The sequence below is a fragment of the Rhinatrema bivittatum genome, chromosome 3, assembly GCF_901001135.1.
Source record: "Rhinatrema bivittatum chromosome 3, aRhiBiv1.1, whole genome shotgun sequence".
Classification (NCBI taxonomy): Eukaryota; Metazoa; Chordata; class Amphibia; order Gymnophiona; family Rhinatrematidae; genus Rhinatrema; species Rhinatrema bivittatum.
Genome location: NC_042617.1, coordinates 411,078,598 through 411,095,905, shown reverse-complemented (window position 1 = coordinate 411,095,905; position 17,308 = coordinate 411,078,598). Strand labels below are relative to the sequence as shown.

Here is a 17,308-nt window from a genome sequence, read left to right as displayed (position 1 = left end):
CATGTATTGTATTGCTCATAGTTGTTTACTTCGTTATCTGTATTTGTTGACATTTCATTTCAATCAAGATAATTCTTAAGTTGTATTTTCAAAACAGATAAAATGTAAAAATAAAGAAGTGACTTAGTGGGGATATTTTTTTATTTGGAACATTTTTGGAAAGAAAATGCTTGTAAAACCAACATAATGCTGCTCAATACTTCTGTACAAACATAGCCAGAGTAGAATTCCCTCCTAAACAAGCAGTGAGTAAAAATATTAGCTACACCACTGCCTCATCGATGCACTGAGAATCATGCATCTCTTCATCGCATAGGAAAACTTGCTATTTTCAAAATAATACCGTACCTGGTGTTTTTTCAAATAATCCAGTGCAATTTGTACATTCTGCAGTCTGTGAAAACGCATCCGACCTTTCTCTCGGGGCTAAAAAAAATGCAAAAAGCAGGTGGTTAAAATGATTATTTTTGTTTGGCAGAATAAAATCAGCTACCACTAGCAAGACTGAGTGCGCTTGTCTCCAGGTTTAATGTCATCATCAGTCTGATGTTACTCCCCATGATGCATGCTGCAGACAGTAAGCCCACACTTTACAGTGTGTTTCAGTCAGCTGTTCACTTTATGTCCTACTCCCACTGAAGATGCCCGGAACAATTCTAAATCCTTTATGGTCTGAATAAGAAATGAAGAGATAATCTTACACGCCAGTGCAAAAACCATACAGTTATGCCAAATTCACCCCAAAACCATCCGGATTACGCAAACTGGTGCACAACAAATTTGTTTTAAAAAAAAACGAGTTGCTTGGAAGGGTTAAGTAAAGCACATTTCAAACATGCAAGTAAAATAGTGTGTCAGGTGAATTATCAAATTTATGAACTACCAAACGCATGACAACATGAAACAGGAACTTCCAGGCAATTAGTGTAAAGCCAACAGGAGGCAGAATGTGCATGTAGCAATAACAGCTTTATCGTTTCACAACTCAAAGAAGTGATCAACAAAGAAAAATGCAATTCTTTCAATATTCAAATGCTGTTCTTCAAGCTGTTTTTTTAAATTTATTTATTTGCTGAAGCAACACTCGAGTTACACGAGCAGCTCAACCACAAAGCCATTTTCCTTTGTTGCATTTATCTGTCTAATTCATTTGTTTTGCCTGAGGGGTATGAAATGGTGCCAGAAGAGAGAAGGAGTGCTGCCGAACCCAGTGCTGGTGGAAGGGTGTCCAGCCGCTCTAGGCAGTGATGTCGTCACGTGATCTCTCGATCTCTCTCTCTCTCTCTCTCTCTCTCCACATAACAAACAACCCCAGCTCCTCAAAGAAATATATACCCAAAAACAGAAAAAGCCTCAGCTTCTCATCTCGTCCGTCCTTTCAAAATTACTTCCCTTACCTAGGGTTGCCAACTGGCTCCAGATTTTCAAGACAAGTTGATCCAGTCCTGGTTTTATCCCACTGCATGCAGGGACTTGTAGCTTTGCTTTACTTAAGACATGCATAGGTATGTCAGAACTGCAAATCCCTGGCATGCAATGGGGGGTAAAACCAGGACTGGATCAATCTGTCCTGAAAAGCTAGAGCCAGACAGCAACTCAACCCTTACCGACTACTCTGCCACCCTGCCCACTTCCAGCACCCTAGGCCACCACCTATCCTGCCTATTAATGCTTCCGCTGGCCTTGGCTGAACCAGCCTAAGACAAAGGACAGCATCCTAAGGTACCATGAGATATCTCCAGCTAAAGTGGAGCTCAAGAAAGCATGAGTCTGCTGAAGCCCAATATATGATATGAAAAGGCTTCAGCAAACACTGGCAAAGAGGAAGGTTTCCCTCAGTTCAAACAGGAACTAGCAGTTGGCAAGTTGTGTACATTCCTTTCATGGCGCCATAAGATCAGATACCCGCTAAGATCTCTGGATTAGCGGGCTACCTATCTGTAAGATAAATAAATAAATAAATAACGTGTTTAGAATTCCATCCATCCAACAAGTGAGAACCGAAATGCTTGATAAGTGCATTTGCCAAAGTGAAATAAATCATCTGCATTCTGTGATTCTTATTGTTTGTAGAGGGGTCACATCTGCCCTTTTTGCAAGTGTTTTCTGCAATGAAAAGAGGGCTACCTAGCTTAGAATTTGTGGGGTTCATAGATATTCCATTGCTGTCATATGAGAATGTAAAGACTAATAATCTCTATCATACCAACATTATTAAAAAGTTATATGGGAAAATCCCATAGAATTAGAAGACTAGAACATTTTTGCCCAATTTTCAAAGTTCTGCAGGAAGCATGTCACAAAATTGCTCATCTGATTCACAAGAATACATGGCCATTGTTATAACAAGGAATGAATGAGATTTTAGGTGTGTGCACTAGGAAGGGAGGTATGCCAGATGCAAAACAGTAGACTTTCTTGTTAAGGCACAAAAACCTGGTGAAAGTTAACTAATGTGGTATAACCCAGGTTATGGCGGCCATTCAAACATTCAGATTCCACAGGGAATAAATTGTTTTGTTTCAAAATGTTATACTTTTAAGTATGCAATGCCACCAAGTCACACTCCATGTGCACATGTACCCGCCGTGCACACATGGTCACGCCAATTTTATAGCATGCGCTCACCGGCATGTTTCCAGCAGTAAAAGGAGATGAGCTAGGCAGCTTTCCCACTAGTGTGCCTCCAAGTATTGCAAAGTAATAACTAATAAGGCTATTACCCTGCAATTTGCATCAGACACACTAAGCTTGATGTGGGTTTTTTTAGTCTGGGTTTTTCAAAGCTAAAGTCTTTATTACCTACCCTCGACAAGGTCGGTGCTGAAAAACCATACTAAAACACAAGTAAAACCTGTGGTAGGCTCAGTATGGCTTATTACTTCAGCCCCCATGAGGGAAAAAGGGCACGCTGTGTTGTCTGTACCAGAGCAGCAGATTGCAAATGATGAAAATGTTGTGAGGACTGCAAAGGATTTGTGTGCAGACAGCACATAACCAATACAAACAAGGTTGCATTCTGATCACGTTCAGTGAAAAAGTTCATGTTCATGTTTGTATCTTATTACTTAATACATTCTATCTGGGCCACTGAAAAAAAATGTTTATTCCAGAGATAAAGGAGGTTTCCCTAAGTTTATAAAAAAAATAAAAATGTGTTTTCATGGGAAATAAGATTTTTTTGGTACAAAATAATTGCGTCAATTTTCAAAGGCCCGCACCTGTAAAAAGTGGGGTTCATGCGTGTGGCCAGGCCTTGCGCTCATTTTAAAACACACCCAGTCATGTGCGTAAACCCCAGTACGCGCACCAGTGCCAGGCCTCTCCAAAGGGGCGGGCCAGGGGGCGGGGTCTGGGAGGGGCGGGGGCGGGCCGGGACAGCGCCATTCTACACTGTCCTGGGGAAGGACGTGCTGGCAGCCGGCCAGCGCGCGCAGATTACTTCTGCTCCAGAGGAGCAGTAAGTAATGAAACAAAAAAAGAAGTAGATAGGAAGGGGTTAGGAGTTGGAGAGGAGAAGAGAAGAGGGAGGACAGTTAGGTAGGGGGGTAAGGAAATTCCCTCCCAGTCCGCTCCTTAATTGGAGCAGACTGGGAGTGAACTGGGGGAGGCCCGATTGTGTCGCCGTGCGTATTAATCGAAAATTCGCCCTCCCTCCCCCGCATGCGCCACTCGCACATCCGCGTGCAGCCATGGGATTTTATAACATGTGTGTGCCGGCGGGCATATTAGCGCGTGCTGGGAACCGCAAGCACATGGACAGTTGCGTGCTCCTTTTAAAATTGACCCCAAAATGTTTAATTAATGTTAAAACATATCATGTTTTTTCTAGATTTATTTTTATACTATTTATTGCAGACAACAGCCGTTCTAGACCTGGGCCAAGGGCAGCAATAACCTGGGTGCAGCAGGCTGACTGAAGATTTGCTGCCTGAATCTCACTCAGCAAAGGACAGTGCCCCCCCCCCCCCCCCGCTTCATGATCCAGCCCCTCCCTGCCCAAGAAGTGTGCAAGAAACAGAAGGCAAAGGGGGTGAGTCTGGAGCAGACATAGCAAAGCAAAGAAGAGCTTTTCTGCTTCCTAATCCAGCTCTTCTCTTCTCATTCAGGGGAAGGAACGAGCCGCTTGCAGGCAGAATAAAGATTAGGAGGGGCTAAGCGGAGATTATTGTGGTGTGAGAGCAGAGGTTGGGGGAATGAGAAAGAATAGGTCAGGGGTCATACGTATGTGAAAGAGAGAGAGGGGCATGAGGGAAGGGGGCAGTGTTTGTGTGAGTGACAGAAAAGGACTTGGTGCCGGGTGGTGGAGTGTGTGCCGCTCTGGGAAGAAGGTTAGAGAGAAGATGTAAAGAGGAGCAGGAGCAGTGCACAGCAAGAGACCTGCTCCTCCTTCTCCCCTCCCCCATCCCCACTGCTATTCAGATCCTCTCTCTCGATCTTAGATTTTATTCCCCAAATCCTGGAACCCATTCCACCCCCCCCCCCCCCCCCAACTCCTCCTACTCCTGCCTCTCCTTTGACAATCCCAGAATGCCCTCCCTCTCCCTCTCCCTCCCTCATCCCAGATTCCTTGTCCCCTTGTTTCTCCATCATCCCTATCTCCCCATTCTCCCCATCCCCAATCCTCCTTCCTTCCCCTCGCCCCACTGCTGGTTCTCTTACCCTCTCCTTCTCCTCATCCCATCCCTGAACTCTCCCTCCTTGTATTGAGATATTTGAGATCCCTTTTCTTCACTCACTAAAAAGAAAATATATTATTCAGAAACAAATGAGGATAGAAAACTACTTTATTTTCATAATGTAAATAAAAAATGGAAATGTTTGTCAATGGGCTTCAGAAGTTTCTAATTTTTTGCCATAGAATCTACTGCTGAGCTGCCGCAAGAAACTGTGGGGATGTGCCTAAGACCTCCTGCTCCCTATTGTTCAACTTTATAGTAGAGGTGGGGGTACAACAGCACTAGTAGTGCCTAGGGGTGGAAAAAATCCTAAATCCATCACTATTGCAGAGGTATCATTTATAGTCCTCGATCGCCATAAACAGGTCCCCCCCCCCCCCAAAATGATAAGAGAACCCCACAAAAATTTTGTGGTGTTTTCCTATCGCTTTCGGGGACCCCCCTGATTCCTGACGGATGAGAATATATCGTTCATATTTTCATCCGGCAGAAAAACGATTCACATCCCTAATTAGCATTACATTTTTTTTAAATTCCCCTTTGATTGCCTATAAAAGAGGCAGGAGCATCAGACACTTTGTGGTGCAGTCAGAGCTACCTCCGCGTACTGCTCCTACCTTGCCTCTTTCTCAAGGCCATAGTCAGTGTGATTTTTGCACTTTGAGCATCACAGGGGATCACTGGATCCATCTGGGCTCTGGAAAATGTATTAAGTTCACGAGTTCTACAAACTGCTTGTCCAATTTTGTCATTTATTTTATACAATGTCCATGCAGGTTCATTTATATTGGACGCACACAGAAAAGTTTAGAAAACAGAATTAAGAATATAAAAGTTGCAGCAAAACAGGCAAGATGCAAGCCTTGATGGTGACTCATTGTTTGGAGAATAATCACCCCTTTACAGATGGGGCATCCTCGAACAAACTGATCTTTTATCCAGGGGTAAAAGCAGAGTTACTAGGCTGAATTTACGTGAACAATTTTGGATTTTCCATGTGAACTCTGTTTTCCCCCATGGATTGAATTTGGAAGTTGAATGGAACACATTAATTTGAAAATGTATTAACTACGGTAATTAACTGATCAAATTATGCCGGACTTTCCTTCCCTTTATATATAGCTTACGTCAGGTCCTCTTAGGACTTCTGGTTTGATATTTGCGCAAGAATCATGGCGTTTTGAGTAAGGTTTACTTTTCTCATGGACATGAATATTTATTTATTTATTTTATTTATGTTTTTTGTATATCGTGGTTCCAACAGAAGATCACAACGGTTCACATGAATTGCATTCAATTACATTGTATAATAATTGTACTAACAGGTTCTTATTTAAATTAATTTGTATCTATTTAAATATTATTGAAGAATCAAAACATTCAAAGTTAATCTAATATTGATATTTACTGTTTCAGTTTTGAATAGATTTTGGTCAATTATTATTTGCTGTGTGAGAAGAAGTAATATTTCTAGAATAATAATGTTCATTAAATGGTATATTTGATATTTCTTTACATAAGTTCATAGGCTTTTCTGAAGAGCCATGTTTTAAGATCCTTTTTTAATTTATTTTTCTCCGTTAACAGTCTTATTGATCCGGGTAGTTCATTCCACAGTTTGGGTCCTGCTATTGTGAACATTCATTCTCTTATTTGGGTTAGATGAGTCTTCAGATTTGAAGGAATTGTAAGAAGATTTTTGTTTTGAGATCTGACATCTCTTTGTGGGTTGTAGCTTTTTATTGTTATTCCCGGAGGAGGTGGATCATAGTTGTTTATAATATTAAAGATGAGGGATAATACTTTGTAATGGATTCTGAACTTTATTGGAAGCTGGTGAAAGTTGATTAGAGAAGGGATAATATGATCAAATTTTCTAGTTCCTGTAAGGAGTCTTGCTGAAGCATTTTGGAGAAGTTGTAATGATTTAATAATGCTTGCGGGAAGGCCCAACAGAAGTGAGTTGCATTGTCCAGGTTCGAAAATATTAAAGTTTGTAGGACTGTGCGAAAGTCTTGGAAGGTAGGTAATGGTTTTAGATGGTGTAAGATTCTGAGTTTGGAATACCCAGATTTCATTATTTTACTTATATGTTTTTTCATGTTGATGTTTTAATCTATTTGTATTACAAGGTCACGGACTTCATCAGGGGGTGTAATGTTGGCTATTCCAAGGCTGAGAGTGGATTGTTTGAGATTTTTGTCGTCTCTTCTTATCCATATTATTTCAGTTTTCTTGGTGTTAAGTGTAAGTTTTAGAAGAGAAAGTTATTGTTGGATTGATCTCATGTATGTTGTTAAGGTTGCTGTAGTTCTTTCAAAGGTTTTATTGAATAGAATGTAAAATTGACTATCATCAGTGTACATGAAAAATTTCATGTTCAGATTTTCTAAAAGAGTGAATATTGGTAGGAGGTAGATGTTGAATAGGGTTGCCGAGAGTGCTGAGCCTTGTGGAACTCCTGTGTCTATTGGGAAAAAGTCTGATAATTGGTTAATTTTACTTGAAAAGTTCTATTCTTAAGAAAGGAGGAGAACCATTTGTGAACTTTTCTGTCAATTCCAATTTTTTTTAGATATTGGCAGAGTAGAAAATGGTCCACAGTGTCAAATGCTGCTTTTAAGTGTAGTAGAACCAGTAAATAAGATTCATTATGATCAAATCCTTTTAGTATGTTGTTTGTTAGGGATATGAGTAGAGTTTCAGTTGAATGAGTTTTTCTAAATCCAAATTGGTTTGGGAACAGAATATTATTATCATCCAGTTGATTTTCTAATTGAGATAAAACTGCTTTTTCTAAAGCTTTTGAGATGAAAGGTAAATTTGAGATTGGTCTATAGTTGTCCCAGTCTTCTAATTTTCCGGTTTTATTTTTCAGTGCTGGTTTCACAGTAGCTTGTTTTGCCATCTTGGGGACTATTCCTTGTGATAGAGAGTGGTTTATTACTGTTGTGATTATTGGAGTGATTATGGTGTTACTTTTTTAAGGGTATTAGCTGGGATAGGATCTTGAGGGTGAGATGCAGGTTTCATTTTATTGATTATCTGAATCACTTCTAATTTTAATATTGTTTGAAAGAGGTCCATTTTGGGGCTAGATTCATCATTCTTCGCAGAATGTTGAATCCAGTGAAAAAGGGGGCGCGGGTGGGCTTGTGAAAGGCCGCAGCCGTTCGCACCATGACGGTGCGATTTCGCCAGCTGCACCGCAGCCAGCTGCAGCCTTTCGCACAAATAGCGCCACCATAAAAGGTGGTGCTATTCACTGTGCTACTGCCGGCAATAATGTCCCTCACATTATCACTGGCAGTGGTGCCGCGGCCAACTCCTTCCCCTCCCCTCCCCGACTCCTCCCCTCCAGCTTATTTGCATCCTATCGCACACGAAAAGGCCCTAACGCATGCGATAAATGTTTAGAAAATAACCCCCTTGGTTTGGTAGGGTGAGTGTTTGAGTTATCTATTTGATGGTCATTTGAGAATTGTGACTTGAGAGTATTTATTTTAAGCAGAAGATAGTTTGCATAATCATTGCATGAGGTTTTTGTGAAGTCATAGTTGTTTGAAGTGGAGCATGTTGGACCTTTGATAAGATTTCTTACTGTTTCATAGAGAAGTTTAGAGTTGTAGATTAGTCCATGAATTTGATTAGCATAGTATTGCTTTTTTGTTTTATTTTTTAGTTCCCGGTATTTAGTAATTTGTATTTTGCAAGGTTTTCTGTTGATCGTTTTTTTTCTCCATTGGTTCTCATATTTTCTTAGTTTGTTTGGTGTATTGTAAGTCTTTGTTGTACCACGGTTTCTTTAGTTTTGAATACTTTTCTTGTTTGTGGAAGGTTTTTTCTTGTTCAGGACATAGATCATAGGCTATTTTGATAATGTTTTTTTGCCAGAGATCAAAAGGTGATGAAATATTGTTTATATCTGAATCCAAAAATTTATGTTTGATATGTTCTTCTAGAATTTCAGGTTCTACTTTTTTTTTGTATTTGATAGTTCGATTATATTTAGTTTTATTTTTTGTAAGGTTTGGATTATAATATTCACTTTGATTAGCTGACGGTCTGACCATGGTACAATTTTTTGGGACAGATTGATTTGGCAGTTATTTTGATTAGCAAAAATACGGTCAAGAATATGGCATGCTTTGTGAGTTGGTTTAGTTACAAATTGGTTCCATCCCATGGCTTTCATTGTGTCTAGGAATATTTTACATGAGTTGGATTTAGGTGTGTTATCTATATGTAGGTTGAAGTCTCCTGCAATTATGGTTGTTTCTGGAGACAGGAATGATTTTGTGAAGATTTCAATTAAAGATGAACAATCTTTTAGGAGTGTTCCTGGTGGGCTGTATATTAGACCAATATTTATTTTTTGTGATTTAAGTATTGCCACTTCATGTGGCGGCTTTATCTCAATTTTGTATGGTTTAAGTTTAAGTTCTTTTTTGCAAATTATTAGGAGGTCTCCTCCTTTCCTTTTAGGCCTGGGAAAATGGAACATTTCATGGTTCGGACATTCAATTTAGTTTAGAAGAACACTGTCAGAGTCTTTTAGCCATGTTTCAGTTATGCACAATATGGAGGGGTTTAGATCTTCTATTATGTCATTTATAAGTGGAATTTTTTTTGCTAGGGATTGTAGATTTATTTGTAGAAATGTTAGTATAAGGAATGGGAGGTTTTCAGTTAGATTGTTGTTAGACTTTGGATAAATCAGATTACAGTAATTTCTTCTGATTTTTTCTGTTTTTTCATTAGGTATCTGCAATTTTTTTTGTTTTGTATTTTTTCCAATGGATAAAGATGTCTCCATTTTCGAGGCTTTTTATTTTATTGAGTTTCAAGTTGTATGAATTTTTGTAGATTTTTGAGGATTTGTTTTGGTTTCAGGCTGCAGTTCAGGCTCGCACGAAGGGGTGCACAAAGGGGCATGCCCTTTTGTCACGCCCCTTCATGAGCACACCAAGGGCTGGACTCTTGTGCTTTTTTACATTGCTTTTTTACACTGCTAAGCTATTAAAGAAAGATATTTTTAGGAATTTTTTTGCAGATATGCTAACGGGAGAACTTATGTTAAGTTTATTTGAAATTAAGACATTTTTAATTATATATATGTTTGTTTCCGTTTTAGAAACTGAATCATGCTTATGATAATCATCATGTGAAAGAAACGGTCCCTGATGCAGTTTACGAAACACAGCTCCATATTGGGGACTGTAGTTACTGCAGAAGAGAAGCTAAAGTATAAGTGTATTTTACTTGCAATTTAAAAAAAGATAAAAGTATGATGTATCCGTCTGTTGGCCTATGATTAATTATAAGGCAAATGAAGCTATAATTTGTTACCAGAAGGGTCTATTATGATTGGCCTCTATTGATATCACCTCCTTTATTATGTTTTTGAAATATTTTTCTTTATATGTATATGTTTTTTAAGACTATATAGTTGAGTATATATTTTTAAATTCCTTAACTTGCTCTATCAAAGAGAATTGTGAAAAAACATTTTTAAGGGAAGAGAAGAAAGGTTTCATACAATTTTCTGTATCACTACATCCCGTAGTGTATCCCATATAATCATTAACCAACCTCCTCCAACCTTTTATTAATTTTGTCTATTTTTATCAGCGTGTTATCAACTTTATTTATTCAATGGTTTAAAACAATTCTTCATATATCTTGACTGTCAATCATACATTTCTGTGCGTCATCTGCACTATTACTCAACTCTCATCAATGTCTTTTCACATGAACTGCTCCACAAACGCCAAAGTTATTGATTGTTTAGAAGTTGAAACTCAACTGTTACCACATATAAAATTTATCCCAGACTTATCTTAGTGTGTTTCTTCATCCCAACAAGGCCTTGTTTCAGATCAACTGATCCTTCATCAGGGGATTTTCATATGCTTCCAGTTCAAATAAGTTCTCACGGCATTTCTTCAATATAGCTGTCGCATCTTCCCGGTCACTGAGTTGTAACTGGCGCCACTGTTGCTGGCTACTTATATCCTACCCAATTCCTTCAAAATTCACCAATCACGATACACCCCCCCTCCCCCCACGATATTCTCAGTACGTACACGACATGTCCCCTCGGCATCTAGCACCCATTCATTCCATTTAAACCTGATTTTAGAGTAAAGTGCCCCATTCCAATTCCTCATTTAATCCACTTGGCGATTGCGTCTGGAGTGTAAAAATCCAATAAGCCTCTCTTCGATTCAGCAACTCAGTGCAGCTACCACCACGTATGAATGATTTCACTTGATCAATAATTGTCCATTTTATCTGGGAAAACGTATGCCGATGCTGTATACAATGATTGACAATCAGTGGTGTTAATGTTTGCGTTACAACTCAGCGACCGGGAAGATGCGACAGCTATATTGAAGAAACGCCATGAGAACTTGTTTGAACTGGAAGCACATGAAAATCCCCTGATGAAGGATCGGTTGATCTGAAACAAGGCCTTGTTGGGATGAAGAAACACACTAAGATAAGTCTGGGATAAATTTTATATGTGGTAACAGTTGAGTTTCAACTTCTAAACAATCAATAACTTTGGCGTTTGTGGAGTGGTTCATGTGAAAAGACATTGATGAGAGTTGAGTAATAGTGCAGATGATGCACAGAAATGTATGACTGACAGTCAAGATATACGAAGAATTGTTTTAAACCATTGAATAAATAAAGTTGATAACACGCTGATAAAAATAGACAAAATTAATAAAAGTTTGGAGGAGGTTGGTTAATGATTATATGGGATACACTACGGGATGTAGTGATACAGAAAATTGTATGAAACCTTTCTTCTCTTCCCTTAAAGATTTTTTTTCACAATTCTCTTTGATAGAGCAAGTTAAAGAATTTAAAAATATATACTCAACTGTAGTCTTAAAAAACATATACATATAAAGAAAAATATTTCAAAAAAATAATAAAGGAGGTAATATCTGGTAGAGTTAAGATTCAAGATATATATCCCTCGGTATATTGGTAATAGTGCATCGATTTGATTGGCCTCTATTGATGGCATTATAGTCGTGCTAAGGACTTTGTTGCTTTGTTAGTTCTCAGCGCTGGTCAGCGCCATTTTCTTGTATGGCCGTATAAACATACGGCCCCCAAGGTTCCTGACCCCCAGAACCTTTTGGGTTGGGGAGGGTTTGGAGGTCCTGGGCCACCAGCTAGTTTGGGGGAAGCCCAGTGAATTCCCAGTGAAACTCAAATCAGCTTCAGAGGGGATTTTCACTTTTTTTTTTCAAGAAGAAACGAAAGTAAAACCAACAACATTTTGTTGGTTTTTCTTTTGTTTCATTTTGAAAACATCATGAAACTGAAATAGGAAAGCTGCTCACATTTTCTATTTTGTGTCAAACAAATATCCTGAAAACCTGACCCATTTGTGGCTCCTGAGGAATGGAAGTGGATAACACTGATTTATTATTTGGTTCAGGGTCCAAAAGAACACCAGAATTGCAGCAATGTCAATATATGGGATCTGCATGTCTCCCAAACACTATAAATGGTTTTCTTTTCATGACAGACAGTAAGGGTTAAGCAACAGTATCTGCAGCTTAAGCAAAGTTAAGGCTCGCTCTATCTGACTGATTAATTCAGGCCTCAGGCATCCATAAGCAGCTGGATGCTAACTGCTGAACAGGATTCTGAGGCCTGATTTATAAAAGGTTCTGCGCCACTGACACAGGTCCTCAGTGGTTAACCAAACATCTGCTGCATTACACAAATGCCACAGCATGAGAATAACAGATTTTGGAAAATTAAAAAAGCAAAACATCCACTGAGCAAGTTAAAGAGGGTAAAGTGAAAAAGGGAATGCAAAAAAATCAACCCAAAAATAAATAAAACTGAAGAATAATGTGACCAAAGCGAGAGTTCTGTCATTTCATAAATGCATTTAGCTGATGCCTCCTGTTCAGAGACCTATTTCATCTAATTCAAATTTTTTGTTAAGGACAGCTATCCTCCAAAGAGTTTCCTATTCATAGTAACATTATAGATGACAACAGATAAAGACAAATTGGGTCATCCAGGCTAAACAGTTTCCTGGTCGTTGCTGCCAGCCAAGAAGCTTGTAGGATATTACTCCTTATCTAAGGAAAATGGGGGGCCAGGATCTGATATCTAAGGCCTCAGTTTATTTTTTAAGTGTATAAGTCTGTCAGTTGCATCATTCCCCTGTCTTCCTACTGCAAATTGGCTTACACTCTACCAGAAGTAATGACACATAAAACAAAGTTGGTTCTCTAGAATTTTGATAATTATTAGAGTTATCAACTGGAGGGGAAAACAAGGATTATGGATAGGCTGGTCCAGTCCTTGTTTTAACCCACTGCAAGCACAGTGACCCCACAGCCAGTTGGGTTTTCATTGTGGAGATCCAGAAAGCCAGATTGGCTACAGCATCACCGGGACAGCTTTCAGAAGCCATGTCTTAGTAAAGTCAGACCTACATGACTGAGCACCCAACAAGATCACACCAGGACTGGGATCAGCTTCAGCTTGGCTAAAAATGGGGCCAGTAGGAGGTCACCCTACCCATAATGCCGTAGAAATGGCACTATTGTTCGGGTCATCCTCACAAACCAGGAAAGGAACCTGAAGTTAGGATATAACAAAACTGTGACTATATTATACTGTGCTACCGAAAAAAAGTGCTGTCACAGAGGTTGATATACTAAACTGCAATAATATGGGCCATTATTACACACCATGGTAATCACATGCAAATCAGCTCTGCATTAAGTATCAAGCATTAAAATTAGACTGTAATGCTATCAGCAATTCAAAAAAAACTAAACTATACCATCCTCAGGGGCAGTTGTTTCTCACAGTAAACATTATGTGTTTGTGTTTGAATATTTGGGTGTGTTCCATTTAATCATGTGGTCATAAGAATGAACTAATTTTCCTAATTATCCAGCTCATTGTAGCTTAAATAAGGCATGTCGGAAGGGCTGATAACATGCATTATCGACACAACAGGTGCTAATGGTGTATTAGTGCACATTATAGCTATTGCGGACTGCAGTGCTATTTTTGTATAAGAACCTCATTGAATAGAAACAAGGAGAAAAGGACAGTCCCGAAGATCATTTTCTGTTTCTACTTTTTCAAGGGCAGCATCATTCCCACTAGCAAAATGTAAATACTACTAGCAGTGGGAAGGGGAACAACATTAAAAAAAAGAATATTAACCACTTGACCTCCCCTCCCCCCCCCCCCCCCCCCCCCCCGAAAAACAGGACCTCAAAAAACTGATCCCTAGCTTCCCTTTTAAAGGAAAGGGAGGTCCTTTTAGGAAAATGATTAAACATATTGTCAACACAGGGAGGAGACCAACTTAATGCAGTTCTACCATAAGTTGAAGACCTAGCTGATGTTTTCAGAGTTATAAATTATTAGGACAAGCAGAAATAAAATATTTTTGGGTGATTTAATTTTTATTGTATAGTGTTTAAATTTTTTTTTTGTTTTATTTTATAGTTAATTTTAGTTCATTGTTGTTTCATTTGTTTTTGTATTTTCTATTGTACATCGCTTCGGAAGATCTTATTGTAAGACCTGGAAAGCGATTCACAAATTTTATAAATAAATACATAGAACATAAAGCTGATTTTGGCCCTACTTGCTAACAAAAATGAAGGAGGCCATTTTTCAAATGGAGTTAGATTAAATTAAAGCTCTTAGTTTCACTAGGTACTGACATTTAGGGGCCTAAAAAGTGGGTGGCTGCAGAGGGAGAGCTGGAGACGGGGAAGCAAAGTTAGGAGCACAGCAGTGATTTTCAGAAGTAAGCACCTGAAAACGTAGGCTCTTAAATTCAGCTGAAAATAGGCACCAAACTTCCTGCCTGATTCACTAAGGCTTTTCTCCCATTCTGTGTCTATGGGAATAATGCTTAGTGAATCAGGCCCTTAGAGGCCTAACTGAGGGGCCTAAAGTTAGGAGCCAGTTTTAGTTTTACTATCGGCCTGAATATTCCCATTTCATCTAAATGAGTCCCCCTTTCCCTCAGTATGAAAAAATGGCAGAAAGAAACCACTATGCATCCAGAAAAGGAATTTTGAGGGATTTCCTTTTAAATGTGCACACCCAGCTCTCTGGGTCCTGCTGGTGATTTGCTCAGAAATGAGCAGACTAGTGGACCTTGCCCAAGTCACTCTCCTTACAGCGGTTTTTAATACAAACTGCCAGCAGCACCAGGTGCCAAATACACAAATATCAAAGAAAGAAAAAAAGAATGCATTAAAATGCCATTTCTGAGCACCCCCTTGCCCTTGAAGCACCCAGAAGGAAAAGGAGCTATGTGAAGGAAATGTTTATGTTTTGTGTTGCGGAAGGTTTTTGTTAAGCTTTACACTGTATGCTGGCTGTAATCGGCTGAGACTGTGGATCAGCGGAATAGGAATTGCGGAAATAAGTTAATACCTAAACATATACTTTGAATGCAGTGCACATATTGCACAGAAGTACGGAATGTATTAAACAAACAAACAAGTATAAAAATCCGCATGCCCTTGGTTTCATAGAAGCAGTGATGTGCAAGCAATTTTCTTATCGGAGGCCTCTCAGAAACTCCGCTCTGCTCTTTGCATTCATTAAATTGTTTAACAAGAGGCTCCCAGGAGCTCCCAAGGCCCTTTTCAGCACATCCCAGGCTACACCCAACCCATCAGAGCATAAACTGTGATCGGTGTTACCAAATATCAAAATATGCATTTGAAGCTGATCATGGGGGGGTGGGGGGAAGCGGACTATTTCTGAAAATAGGACCTTTTCCATTTTTAGTGAATATGAAAATATGTCTCTATTTCCCATTCATTTAAGTTACGGTGTGGAAAAACAAAGAAAGCTAGGCATTCCCAGCACAAACGAACAGGTTGCACGGCAATTCTGTTTGAAGGCAATTTTATGACATCTGTGATACATTCCGATCAGTGTTTTAAGGAAGCTGGGGTGTTCTTTATTATCATTTATTGCAAACAGATTTTCAACTAATATTAACATTCACTAACAGTTAAAGTTATCAGTCGCCAAAAACTTCAGATACCAAGTTAGTATGATTACGGGGGGTCCACACCTACCCCCTTATCCTCATCCTCCACATCCTCATGCCGCTCATACTCGCATGCTTCCGATGAACTCACCAACCGTAAGGTCTTCAAAAAATCTCGTTCCCTCGGCTGATGATATAACAGACAGGAAAAAAAAAAAAAGGACAGCAAAGACACAAGACAGACCACAAATGAAAAGGAGGGCATGAAAAACATAATGAAGAGACATAAGCAAGCAAAGGAAGTAATGCTTACAGTAAAGGAAAGAATGGTACTTGAGTTTGTTAGATGTATCACAGCAGGCAGGGACACTTTTACTTTATTTTTAGGCTGGAGAGGGCGGAGGTTTCATGCCATCGGCGGCATTTGTTTTTAGCGAGATAATATTACGTATTCTGTTTTTGCAAGCCAAAACAGAGAGAAAAACACAGCTATTCCATAACATTCTGAAATAAAGTCAACCAGACCGCTTCAATTGTGTATGTTCTGCAATTTGGTATGATAATACTAATCAACATGCAGTCTGACTCCTGGTTACGAGCATAGCCCAGGGAGAACATCAGCAGCCAGTCTCGAGAAGCCGGCAAAAGACAGAATGTATGGTTCTGTCAACTGAGATAATAAAAACATTGGAAAGGATCCTGGGTGGTTTTCTCAGCAGCTCTGCTTTATGTAACGCTATATTTTTCGTCCTATGTGATTCACCACGCAAAAAAAATCCCAAAAGGTTGAAAAAAATATATCAAATCAAAAGAATTAGGACTCACCAGAGTGTCTCCAGATAGGACTTCTAAAAGTGAGATTAAGTTATGTCCATCTCTTAAGTCTTCATAGAGGTCATTCACATGTTTCCGTACCTAGATACAAAAAAGAGGGTGTTTCACTTTCTTTTTTTTTTTCTCAGTGAGTTTGTAATAGGTCTTTGTTACTCTGATTATTTGACACAATACATTGTAAAGAAGTTATTGGTGATAGAAACAAGGTAACACATTTTCAAACTGAGAAGCCCAATATTTTCATATTTGATGACGACAGTAATATTACAAGGTTTACCCTCGAAAACAATGTTGACCCTTGCGGAGATTCTCGTTTGAAGAGCTGGCTGGCTGATGCCACTATGCTTTACTCCAGGACACTGAACTAGCTCTGGAAATGCATGGGCAATACCTATCCACTCATGGACAATGTTGATGCTCCCCTCCATGGCTGCACAACTTAGAGGAAACAATGGTCAACATGTTACTTATCTTCAGTACCTGAAAACAGGAAGACACAGTATTTCAAACTGCACAACGGAGCTGATGTAATAAGACCAGGGAAAAACCAGGGCCGACATTTAGATTATTTTACCGCAATACATTTATTACTTTTACCGCAATACATTTATTACTTTTACCGCAATACATTTTTACCGCAATACATTTATTACTTTTCTTCCAATGTAATAAGTGAAATGCAGAGCGCAACTGTGCTAAATCAAAAGTAAAGTAACAACATAAGTGAACTTTACTTCTGTTTTAACTTCTGTGGTTAGAGGTGGAAGTT

General features: G+C 39.1%; 1 protein-coding gene across 1 annotated transcript in view; it reads right to left on the bottom strand.

Moving 5' to 3' along the window:
- The window catches only part of DST (dystonin), a 925,809-nt gene that overhangs the window by 651,667 nt on the left and 256,834 nt on the right, over positions 1 to 17,308 (bottom strand). Inside the window, 2 exon segments of the mRNA XM_029595689.1 lie at positions 349 to 426; positions 16,531 to 16,620. Of these exon segments, the coding sequence (XP_029451549.1) occupies positions 349 to 426; positions 16,531 to 16,620 (168 nt within the window).